At 43.3% G+C, this 13,022-nt stretch overlaps 1 protein-coding gene across 1 annotated transcript in view; it reads left to right on the plus strand.

Annotated features, from left to right (window-relative positions):
• The first annotated feature begins 1,672 nt into the window (after positions 1-1,672).
• The window catches only part of LOC111868909, an 81,914-nt gene continuing 70,564 nt past the window's right edge, over positions 1,673-13,022 (plus strand). Inside the window, exons 1-3 of the mRNA XM_033753233.1 lie at positions 1,673-1,930; positions 2,157-2,984; positions 9,537-9,855. Coding sequence (XP_033609124.1) covers positions 1,917-1,930; positions 2,157-2,984; positions 9,537-9,855 — 1,161 coding nt within the window. The 5' untranslated portion in view covers positions 1,673-1,916. The remainder of the gene's footprint in view (positions 1,931-2,156; positions 2,985-9,536; positions 9,856-13,022) is intronic.

Consider the following 13,022-nt stretch of genomic DNA (forward strand, 5'->3'; position numbering starts at 1 on the left):
GGACGTGGCGGTCGATACGTTTGTGAGACGTTGAGGTTCCCACATTTTCTCTACACAATCGGCTCACAGATGACCGTAAGGTTCTCAACCTTACGCCCCGGCCGTCCTTTACCCCCTAGGAAAATTCCTGGTACTCATTTCTGTTAAAGGCTGAGTCGACCCCAGGGCCATAGTGCGGCCGGAAGGATTAGGTCAATTGAAAAAAAATTCACCTCATCGGAACTTGAACCCACAACCTTCTGGCTTGTATCATGGAGCCTCAACCAACTACGCTACCGCGTGCCCCTTACAGGGCCATATCCAACTCATTTTTATAGTCTATTAAATTCATTTTGGTCTGCTTGCAAAACATGGCCTACTTTATATCAATACGAGTCGATATTAAATTCGGTAGTAAACTTTCAGTGGTCAGTAGCTTCAGACGCACAAAATCTCTTGCATTCGCTCACCTCGCTCAAAGTTGGGCAAAGAACCCATGTATATAGAAATGTGTTCAGTGTTGCTACAGTTCCTGTCTGAACTGCTACTCAGCCGAGACATTTCAGGAACCCATGTATATAGAAACGTGTTCAGTGGTGCTACAGTTCCTGTCTGAACTGCAACTCAGCCGAGACATTTCGGGAACCCATGTATATAGAAACGTGTTCAGTGGTGCTACAGTTCCTGTCTGAACTGCTGCTCAGCCGAGACATTTCAGGAACCCATGTATATAGAAACGTGTTCAGTGGTGCTACAGTTCCTGTCTGAACTACTATTCAGCCGAGACATTTCAGGAACGCATGTATATAGAAACGTGTTCAGTGGTGCTACAGTTCCTGTCTGAACTGCTACTCAGCCGAGACATTTTAGGAACGCTTGTACATAGAAACGTGTTCAGTGGTACTACAGTTCCTGTCTGAACTACTGTTCAGCTGAAATATTTCAGTGCGGAAATCGATGGATAGTCCGGTTGCGCAAAGATGCTTATCCGGGACTAAGGGCAAGGGTACACCAAGGAAACTTGCAACTGCAACGCAACCGCATTTTCCCATAATTGTTATCAACCTGAGCTGAACACATGTACTGAATGGTGCAGCTCAAATTGAGAGAACTGCGTTGCCGTTTCCTCAGTTTGAACTACTGCAATCAGTAACATGTGTTCAACTCAGGTTGATAACAATTATGGGAAATTGTGGTTGCGTTGCGGTTGCCAGTTTCCTTGATGTGCCCTCGCCCTAAGACGAAATGTTCTCTGTTTCCCGTACCAGGAGGAGGCTTGACGACTTACAGAGTGACCAATCGACTCTTTGATGTTTGCAGCGTACCGTTTCTCTCTCTTTCGTGGACCTAAGGCGAGGAGGAGGAGGAGGAGGAGTTAAAATGAATGATGTTGGACGCGATATTCTTCTCCTGCGGCCCTCTACAGTGGAATCCCATTAATTCTGCAGTGTAACTTGGTAATTGGTTAAAGCCTTGTCCCACATGTAAAGGCGTGGATCAATCTGACGTCAACTTATGCGACGTGAAATCCGATTGGTTACCGGTAACTTGTGGGTGGGTTATTATTCTGCGGACGCATGCGTAGTTAGCATTACGCGAAACGGCACGCGTGTGTAAACGTGCTTGATACCGCGTGCTTTTTGATGTGCGGGAATCTTGAGCTCAGTTCCGTTGCCTTAAGAAGTGTGGGCAGGTACGTCGGCGCCTCGGAAACACTGACGTCAAGCAGAAACGAAAAGAAATGGTGCTTTCGCGATGAAAAGTTTTCATGTTTCTGTTTTATCTTAATTGTTAAAAATACTGAATCTTCCGCGTGTGCGTGTAGGTGTGTGCGTGTGTGGACGGTGTTAAACTCAGGGCGTACAGGTGTCAGAAAGTGCCAGGATTTTTATAAGCGTTTATAGTATATTGACTAAAGCACAACTTTCCGTTTTCATATGAACACACCTTGGTAGGTAGCTGTAGAAAGTAACAAATTTTCATATATTAGTTTATATTCTAGTGCACCGGTGCAGTGGCCATTAAATTAAAATAAGTATATCAGAGTTTAAATTAAATTCAGAATAAAAGAAACAATTTATCTTACAAAGCACACATTATAAATATATTACGTATAGACCATAAACTCCTAAATTTTGGAACATCAACAGTGTTCAGTGTTTTTGTTTAATTTTTAGCGTAATGATGATGACGATGATGATGACTTCATCAACAGCCAATCCTGTATCAGCGGCTGTCTCAACTGCACAAGATATTAGTTTACATAACAACAGCTGTCGGTACAACAATGGTTCAAATAATACAGACAACAGTGATCGCCAGTTTAATGGCAACAATGCTGTTAACTCAGGAAACAAAATATCGGACTATATACATCGCTCACATAACAATGGGGCACCTACTGACATGTATTATCATGCACATTACCAGCAACTTAATCATGACCATATTGTTAGTCCCAGGATTCAAGAAAGGATAATAAAGCATGTCAGTAAAATTGAAGTTTCTTGTGATAACATCAGTTCTGTATCCGGTCTCTATCGCTCAAACCATTTAGAGAGTCCGTGTGGAGACAGGAACATCGCGATGAAGTACAGAGACAGTTGCAAGCTTCCAGTGGACGCCAGCAGGGTCGCGTACCCACACTACGAGGACCACTTGATAGCGCGGTACAGTCAGCACCAGATCTCGACGCCGTCTCTCCCTTCCAGCAACAACCTGCAGGCGCCACAATTTAGAAGAAACTCTCCCCGATTTACTCCGCCCCAGCGCTCGCCTCCTTTCGGCGGTAACCGTGGCGGACACGCCAGCAGCCCCGAGCCGTCCGTCTCGCCGCCGACAGGCGTCGACCGGAGTAGCAGCAACGGAAGTTGCATCAGTAGCCTCAGCGAACCCGTCGCGGGCGTCGGGAATAGCAGCAGCAGGAGACTTACAAGTTACCACAGAAAGAAGAAGATCCTGGATTTGGAAGACGGCGACGCCAATGTAGCGGCTTTTACTCAAAGGTAGGCTACTTGCGATAGGGCGCTTCTCTGGGAATGAAACGTTTACGTCAGACTGTGTCTCTTGGTTCCTTACACTTCTTTCCATGAAGTGTTAATAAATGCCCGCCGTTGGCGCCTAGTCTGACTCAGTTGTATCCACTCTGCAGCCCACTCATCTCTCTAAAATTAATTTCTCTACATAACATTTGAGGTTCTTAGAATGATCAATATTAAAACTGCTTTTTTCTTTTGAACGGATACTGCATAGTGTAGTACTATAGGAGTCTGACGATGGTGCAGAACACACAGAGATACTGGGTTTTCGGACTTTATCCATCGTCGTGGTTTTAAGAGAACTTAAATCGTCCAGTGATTGAAGCTAGCTCTTTCTAAAGGACCCAACAGAATAGGTGTTTTCCCTCACCTGAGGACGGAAACAGATCCAGTTTCCGAAACGTCGTGTTTTTCTTAGTTATCTTAAAACCAGGACGATGGATAAAGTCCGAAAACGCAATATCTCTGTGGATACTGTATAGTGTAATATAGAATTGTCGATGTTTCGGGGGAACCTGTTACCTCAATTTTCTACTCTGACAATCGAAGCAGTAGATTCTCTCGAAACGTTGAATGGCATATATCCGTCACATCCCATAAAACCTTTATCTCAATTTAAATATTATCATCCTATTTATGATTATTTTCCAAAATTGTTTCTTACATTGAAGTAGCCCGTCTTTTAGACAGGTATTCCTCACGAATTTTTAATTTCCTTGCATATTATAATTAATAGGAATTTATTATATATATAATCGTTAAATTTCGTCGGTCCTTCTGTCCGTCTGTCCCACCCCGTTTCTCCCAAACGGTGCACCGTCAAGAAAAATCTGGTTAATAGAAGAGATGTTGCTCTTTGAGAGGAAATCTATGGAAACTTGTTAATTCAAAGCCAATTATAAGCAAGCACTGAAAATAGTAAGTAAGAGGGCCTATAAGAAAACGTCGACTTGCGCGAGTAATAAACGTAAATCTAATAGATTGATAACACGTGGAATAGAAGCTGATTGCGAACAAGTATCGAAACAGGGAGAACAGCAATACAGTAATAAAGTGGCCAAATGGGGTACATGTAGCGAAAAGTTTAAGTAATGAAATACTAAAATCTCTATACAATAACATCAGACAACAAAATACATTTAGTATTAAAGCATGTGGGATTGTATATGGGATTGTATATGAGCGGCCTAAGGCATGTACTGTCTTCGCTTGCTTGGAAACCGGGATCGTGGTTTCGAATCCCACTCAGGACATGGATGTTTAGTTTGTGTGTGTGCGTTTTTCTGTGTTTGTGTACAGGTAGAGGCCTTGCGACTAGCTGATCACCCGCCCAAGGAGTCCTACCGAATGTGTAAGATTTGAAAAATCCTAACGGAGAAATTCATGGAGGTAGGCCTAGGCTCACTGGGGCTGTAGTGCCAAGGGAAAAAACTTTTTAGGTGAAGAATTCGTATTCTGAGATACGACGTTATGTAGTTATTGTGTAAACCGACGTTTCGGAGGAACGTAACGCCTCCATCTTCATGGTATAAAAAAACCGCGAGCAAGGAACCAGCGCGAGCAGGTGGCTGCAGTCACATCCCAGAATACGGCATTTTTCATAGTCACATCTGTGAAAACCTCAAATCTTACATAAGCTTGTAGGTGTTCGTAGACTAAGGGCCTACGGAATGGACGAGCAACAAGTAAGTTCGCTTTTTAGTTTGAAATATTTTGATACTACGTGTAATTTATTTCGACTTGCTCCTTAATACTCTGTTGCTGTTTGATTTCGGCCTTGGTTCCACATCATTGGTGAGTCAGTTACTGAATTTACCCTTTCAATGTTATCTTTACTTCTGAAGTCATGACAATCATCATCATCATTATCATCATCTCTTTAAACGTCTGAATAAACCGAGGAGCTAAAATTTCAAGCCTGAACACGAACTTCCAGCTCAGAACCTGCAAAGATTAACTGGATCATGACTGTTTTTTTATATTTTTGGTTTATTTAACGACGGTCATCAACTGCTTAGCTTAAGTAGCGTGGTGGGATGATTTCTGAATGATGAAAAGAAAAGGAAATGATAGATAACGGTCGTGGCTCATTTTAAATATTCTCTCGTGATTTGCCAGAATCTGAAAGGAGCCACGAAAACTTCAGCCAGGAAAGCGGCATTCGGGTCACATTTTAACCCGAAATTTCGCAAATACGAAGCGGGAGTGCCAATCAGTAGACGGCGACGCTGAAGTGTCGAGTCCCGAACAGGCGCCGGTTGCTTGCAAAGGAATTATACTAGAGACTGGACTCTGATCTTCGTGTATTAAATGCAATAATTGATAGATTCTTTAATGACGCTGTTTCAAAGCTACGGTTATAAGAGTCGAATAAGACGCGGTGTTCATAAATGAAAAATAGATAGAAAATTGGATAAAGATAATTGTATCCTATTTCAAAGCACTATCACATTATTCTTCTGGAGACAGTGTGGTAAACCACTAACAGCTTCAGTCAGGATAGCATGCAGACTTAAACCGATTGAGAATGGAACAAATGCAGAACGTTACTGCTACACCGTGCTTCTCGGTGACGGCTTTGCACCTCAGGGTTTCAGCATGCCTCTGACGTAGCTCCAGGCAGGCAATGTATCCTGCGGATTAGCCGAAGATTTCTTTGTAAAGCTTAACATAATTAGGCCGCTTCATAGCTCAAGCGGTTAGTCGCTGGCTTCCCACCGCGGTGGCCTGGGTTCGATCCCGTGTCTGGTCAAGTGGGATTTGTGGTGAACAAACTGGCGCTGAGGCAGGTTTTCTCCGAGTACTTCGGTTTCCCCTGCCAATCTTCATTCCATCAATTGCTCCACAATCACCCTCACCTATCATCTGGGGCTGGTACAATAGGCCAGAAGTGGCCGCAGTATAAGGGACTTAGTTCCAGTCCACTAGCAATAAAAACACACACAATTATGGCAGCACTGGCGTTTAGGAAGTCTGGGAGCCACATGTTGCATTACTTGATTTAATGAAAATTATATCAGAAAGGTTCTTCTGCTCGTCTTTACTACAATAAATTTGAGATTAAACAAGAGGCATACAGCAAACGCTTTTCGTAACGTGAACAGAACATTACGGACTCACAGTTTAGGCTGAATTTCGTACATTTAGACGACTGGAATCCCCAGCTAAACCCTGCATTCGGAAATAGCACGCAAAGTGTCTTTATATACACATATATATATATATGTAACACGAAGAAAACTGCGTGATCTGAAATTTCCACCCTAACGAAAACTGAAATGTTTATCGGAAAAGTGTTTAGGCCTAATTCTAATGGCCCAAGACCATAAGAAGGTCATCGGTACGGCCGAGAAGGGAATGCGCTTAAATTATCCAGAATTACGAGATGCAATGACATTCCCTGCGACAAGCTGTGTTTCCCAGAGCAAAGGAGAAGGACTCAGGGTGAAGAGAGTTAGTTTCGTCTCCGAATAACAACTCAGATAACTAATTCTGTGGTAACCGCAATTCAGAACTACAGAGAACCTCCCTACAGGCCGCCTGTCTGTACAAATTAACCCACATTAACAAAAGCTATTCACTTCAAGATCCGTTTCAAAATCAGTCTCCCATCTAGGTCTTGGGTTTTCGAGTAACATAGTGACAATCTGATGGGGTCTAAATTATGATTTCCATTAAACTATGACGTCATTTCCACTATAATAATGTAAAACTCCAAGTATGCAAGATCTCGGTTCTCCGAGTAGTCGGGAAGAGATATATCCTAAATTCCTTACTGAGACTTGAATCTGGACGCTCAGTCCATACTGACAGACCTATCATAATTCAGTTAATTAGTAATAATTATCTGATCACAGTGACCGCGGGGTCTAAGGCACGAACCGTCTTCGCTCACTCGAACACTGGGATCGTGGGTTCGAATTCCATTCCAGGCATGGATGTCTGTCTGTGTTTATTCTGTGTTTGTGTTAGGTAGCGGCCTTGCGACGGGCTGATCCCCCGTTCAAGGAGTCCTACTGACAATCTTAGATATAGAAACTTAAATGAAACGAAGCAGTTCACGGATGCCCTACACGTATATTCCAAGTGGGAGCAACAGGAATAGAAGAAAAAGAAGAAGAAAAGAAGTAATTAAATTGAGTTCTTCGTTTATTCACGTGCTGACCTCAATAGTCAGTGGTCAATTACTGAGTCACCAAGAATAAAACAATAGCAACAACAAGACAACACAGGCAAACAAAAACAAAAAAGCGATCAGTTAAGTTTGCTTATATTTACACCTGAGTAACCACAGATATGTGCATTTGCAGCAGAATCACTTCACGCTGAAGGAGCAACTAAACATGTGAACTTACGTATGTTCAAGGTAGGAACACGAATGCCGACTGTTTCGATAACAGAGGGACAACATTTAGCACCACTAAATACATTCATTTTAAAAAAGCAGCATTAGCAATTGAAATAATGTGTGAAGAGATAGCCTGACACCTGTTATTATATTCGTATTGTAACGTGTGTAGCTAGGCAACAGCTCGGCAAACACACTTGCTAGGTTACGTAGCCAACAGAGGTACACTTTGCAATGTAAACACAGTCATCTAGTATAGAACTTCGGTTCCTTGGTATGGAAAGTTTCAATAATCGCGTTTCCGGTACAACCGAGTTGTGACAAAAGCATGTCTATGGTATAACGACTTCTAACAGTACTGAAATCCTGGAAAGCCTTGATCTCTATTCGGTTCTCCGGAAGCTATGAAGGGAGGTAAGACCAGGCCAGATCAGATGTGTGTTCCTGACGGATATAAATACGGGAACCTTGCCCTCCAGGTTGGGGGGATCCCGAATCTCAGACACTAAAATGTGGTCATGACGTCCCGTGGGACACAGATCTGAGAATGATTGCGCTGGCGAGGACCAGCAGCGATTGTAAACAACAGACCCATCCTCTCGTTAGAGATGATGTTACATAAGGACTACAACCGCAAGTTTTGGGCTGATTGGCTGCAAACATCCAGACGTAAAGTAAGTCTGACTCTGGCTCTGAGAGCTGATAGACCAAAGCAAGGAGTCAGAAGTGAATTTGTGTGCTTTCGAGGGAAAGACATCGTTCAAGGCAGTTCAAGGTGTGATCAAGAATTCTTCATTCGTCATAGCAGAAGAGAAGGCGCTCGTGGTCCAGTCAGGAATGGAGCGAGTCGTAGACAGTCAGTGATTGTGAGCTGTCAGAATTGAGTGTAACTGCAAAGGAACACTAATAATTCCATCCATCCTATCTATAATCCGTTAGTTTCGTCACGCGTACCCTCCCTACACATGGCAATGTTGTTATGTGAATTATATTAGCCAAAATTGCGAAAAAGAAAGAAGATTGTTGCAATAAACGGAAGTGGGGTATGTACCTGAACTTGCACTGCGGTGTTGACCATTATCAGACCTTCACAGAATACTTCTACTTGGCAAACAGGTTATTCCATAACATTTACCACCCTGGTATAGATGTGGTTGCTTTTCCGCAAGTATCCAAGTTCACAGCTTGCATATTCAGTTACATAATGATTGTGCAGTGGTTTATATTTATATTTATATTACTTTTATAGTCTAACGTGTAGAACTTTATAATGCTGTGACATACAGACCGGTTGCTAGGCAACGACCGCGAAACAAACAACGAGACAAGATGTTAGAAATTATTCTCTTCTATTATTCTGCAAAACAGACCGCGTGTTCGATTCCCGGCGTCACAAGATTTTCTGAGAAGTAGTGGGTTTGCAACGGGGTCCACTCAGTCTCGTGAGGAGCTACTTGAATGGAAAAGTAGAGGCTCCGTTCTAGAAAACCGAGATTAACGGCCGTGGGAATCCGTTGCGCTGACCAAGCGACATCATCTATTAGCAAAAGGTGGTACTTACTTCCCGACAAGAGGCGGTCGCTCTGTCGGTATAATTCGCTTGCGGACTAAAAGCCACGGAGTTATTATTCCACAAAACAGTAATCACATCGAAGAATTTCGGATAAAATTTGGAGAATTTTGCTGTACTGCATTCTATAAGTATAACTTGGGTTATGCTTATGCCGTCAGTCTTGAGTTACATGTAAGGAACGGGATGAACACGTATGGAAGATACAGTCCGTCTATGAATGAGGACACGTTACACAGTATGAGAGAAGAGCCTTGCCTAAGCATATTTGAATTTCCCAGCGGCATATGAATATCGGAAGTTTGTAGAAAGTATACTACAGTAACTATCTAATGGTAATGTAATTCTCTACGTCACTAATTTGTGGTAACGCACCATCTTTCCCATAGAAGGCGGAGTATACTAAACAAAATTCCATTCGCCCAAAACTTTTACTATGGGGATCTAGGAAATATCGTCAAAAATATTTTATTACCTTCAGAGAATAAGTAATCTGTCAGGTATATTGACAGATATGACATCGAATCAGAAAGTGGTCCGCTGTTCAAAATTCCAGACCCTTTTCAGGGTGACACAATCATTAAGCCGTTTGCTGTTGCAGATCCAGTGGCCAGCAAGCTGTGCCAGAGGATGGGGCGGGCCAACAACAGGAAATTGACGACGAGGAAGGCGATGATGAAGAAGGCGGCCAGTCCGAGTCATCAGAGGACCAACACGTGCCCCACGTCCTGGCACCCCTGCCGCTTCTGCAAGGGAGTGAGGACGGCGCGGCCTCCTCGCAGGGAGACCACCAAGTCTCTCACCCTCACCATGGGCTGCGCCGTTGCTTGCTATGGGCGTGCAAAGCATGCAAGAAGAAGACAGTCACAGTGGACCGCAGGAAAGCAGCCACGTTGAGAGAAAGGAGAAGATTGCGCAAGGTATGTACATAACGATTAATGTTTGTTTAATGGCGTTTTACGACGTGCAGAAGTTACTGGGAAGATCAAGACGTAGTTGGACGGACAATATTAAAATGGATCTTAGAGAGATAGGATGGGATGGTATGGATTGGATTGATCTGGCTCAGGATTGGGACCAGTGGAGAGCTCTTGCAAACACGGTAATGAACATTTGGGTTCCATAAAATGCTGGGAAATTCTTGAGTAGCTGCAGAATTTGCGGCTCCTCCAGAAGGGCTCATCTCCATAAGTAAGTAAGTAAGAAGTTACTTAGCATCGGATGATATGTGGCATGGTTACGAATATTAGAATTGAAGGGAGCGGATCCGTATATTTCAAGGGCCTCAGTTGTCAAATTAAGAGAATCACAAATAACAGGAGACAGAGAATTGAACCAGATAACTCTAGAATAGAAATCAGACGCCAATTTGATTCTTCTGGGGATGCACATAATGAGTGGTTGCTTTATTACTTAAATGTATCGCATAAACTGTCATATCCGACAACGACCATGAACGGGGAAACTTTTGGGGTGCTGTAGGAAGCAGAGTCGCCTGTGAGGGTGAGAACCCCGACAGGGATCGCGTCTCGATTCCCCGGCCCTTAGTCGCCGTGTGAGGGAGATTCCCTAAGGTTCCTTAACTTGAAGAGTTTACTGACGTCACTCAAGACATCTCGAAAGCAGTAGGTAGCTGGATACATCTGGAGCGTGTTTCAAGTCTGGTTGCAGGGGCTGGCCCGGTAGCATGGTTTCTGAGCTTCGGATTGACATGTGGCTAATTGTCGAACCTCGCTGACAGGTTTAGTGGCTGCTGCTGCTATCACCGCCACCACCGTCACCACCGTAGACGAGAAAAGAGAGAGAAAAACGTCCAACACAAACTTTTAGCTCTTTTGTCTCTGTCTCTCTCTGCTCCTGCATATACGAGAACGGGTGCTGACAAGATCAAGTCGGTGACAGCCAGTCTACTTCTCATGCTTTCTCTGTCTCACACTCCATCCTGGGTATGACGAGTACATCGTCTCAGGAGAAAAGGGCGTAATAATCCTTCAAACGTTCTGTATATGACTCAAGAGCAGGGCTGATTCAGTCACTATCAGAACCCACGCGAAGAGTTCTATGTTCTGGGATATAACGCTGTGTAGCCCGGTGAAAGTCAACCGATATTTCGGAAGAACATGTCGCCTCCATCTTCAGTACTAAAGAGCAAACAAAGAAATAAATTGGCTAGCAGTCTGCTTCATAGTGGTCTCTTTCTTGGCTTACCCTTCAATCCTAAAGATGGAGGCAACATTTCCTCCGAAACGTCGAATGACTTTCTATCGAAGACACGGCGTTATATCCCAAGCAGTAGGACTCTTCATAACCCCGCTAAGAGTACATTAAATCCAACAGATTGTATAAGAGTTGGCAGGCCGGCGTTACATTCCCGGAAAGAGAAACATTTCTCTCTTTGCAACTACGACCATACGACCTTCTATACAATGCGCACAATATATGATTTTCCTGCGAAGCGTGGCGCTAACAACTCATTTCTATCTAGGGTAGCAGTGTAGAATGCATAGAGATATACCTCCGTGACATCCACGAGTCTTTGTCGCGATTTCTTAGGCACAAGGACAACCCTGTTGTAATGACAGAATAGGCAAGTGAAGTGCTCTAGAGGCACGGATTTTCAGTAATACTTCTATTGGAAATATCTGTGTGCAAATATTATTAAATGCGACAGCCACATCTGATCTGCTATTGATTTGTATATATTGCGTCATGAGATATTTAGAGAGGGGCAAGGATGTACGATTAATCACGCTTACGTCACAAGCTAGGATACACCCCATAATACAGTACAGCTTTGCACAGCTAACTGTAACATTGCAAAAACCTAACGAGAACAGGCCCTGCTTAGAGTACTGCTGTAAAATACTCGTGATCTCTACAGAAATGTTTAAGAATCACGCAAGTTGAAAAGAAAGGGGGGAACGGATGGTAGACAACGCTGTTCCCAGGTAAGAATGGGCAGCCCGACCGTGCCAAAGATCAAGCGGTTAGTCGCTGGCTTCCCACCGTGGCGGTCCGGGTTCGAGCCCTGGTCTTGTCGAGTGGGATTTTTGATGGACAAAGTGGCGTTAGGGCAGGTTTTCTCCGAGTACTTCGGTTTCNCTTGCGAGAGAATTTAGAAATTCTAAACCTTCTTAAATAACTATTAATTTATATCAATGATTGAATAGGTAATTTTAAACAGGTCTACAAGAAAGGTACAAGTGTAACATTATTAAAAATATATTCCGATATGAGAAGATTTCGTAAATTCTGCCTGATATGCGGAAGATGTTACCACTTGCACTAAACGCCATTCGTAGGGGACGTTACTTACTCATACCGAGCTGCAAAATGCAGCAGCGAGTGGCAATCGGAAACAGTTGCCTCCAAAGCTAACATGAGTGAAAATCTCCATTAACAAGAGGGACGTGGGATAATATGGTCTGTAACACATATTTGGGACTTGGGACAACTAAGTCGGTAGAGCGTGACTATATCTGGAAGACAGGATAACCAAGGTTCGATCTCCGACAGAGGCAAAGATTTTTCTCTTCCACGAAGCATTCAAAGAGATTCTGAGGCACATCCGGTCTCCTAACTAGTGGACAATGGAAGCTCTCTGCCCGGGGGCAAAGTGACCCGGACATAAATCTAATGACTCACATCTATTTAGTTCCGAGGTTGAGAATGCGTGGAGCTAGACTTCCACTCCCACACACGTCTTCACTGCATGGTGGTTAATTAAGCACAGGGATAATTTTACCTACAGTATAGGTTAATACGAATGACAGAAGTAAATAGTTAATAAAGGGCGACGTTACAGCTAATAATTACTGCTCCGTCAGCATTTAGTCCAACCTCGTTCTGTGCTAGTAGAGTGGTTTGCAATTCTAGCGATAATTGAATGATAAATCGTTAAGCGTAATTGAAAGCTAGACCCGTTTGTTTCTAAGAAAAATACAACTAAACGGATTGAAATGATGTAGAATTTTCTACAATTGCATTTCGACAACTTTCTACACGCTTAGAAGCAATAATAGGCCTAACGTCCAATCAAAGATTTGAGAAGTGTGAAACAATTCGCATTACTATTTTGAAAACTTCC

Source organism: Cryptotermes secundus, unplaced genomic scaffold, assembly GCF_002891405.2.
Source record: "Cryptotermes secundus unplaced genomic scaffold, Csec_1.0 scaffold685, whole genome shotgun sequence".
Taxonomy (NCBI): domain Eukaryota; kingdom Metazoa; phylum Arthropoda; class Insecta; order Blattodea; family Kalotermitidae; genus Cryptotermes; species Cryptotermes secundus.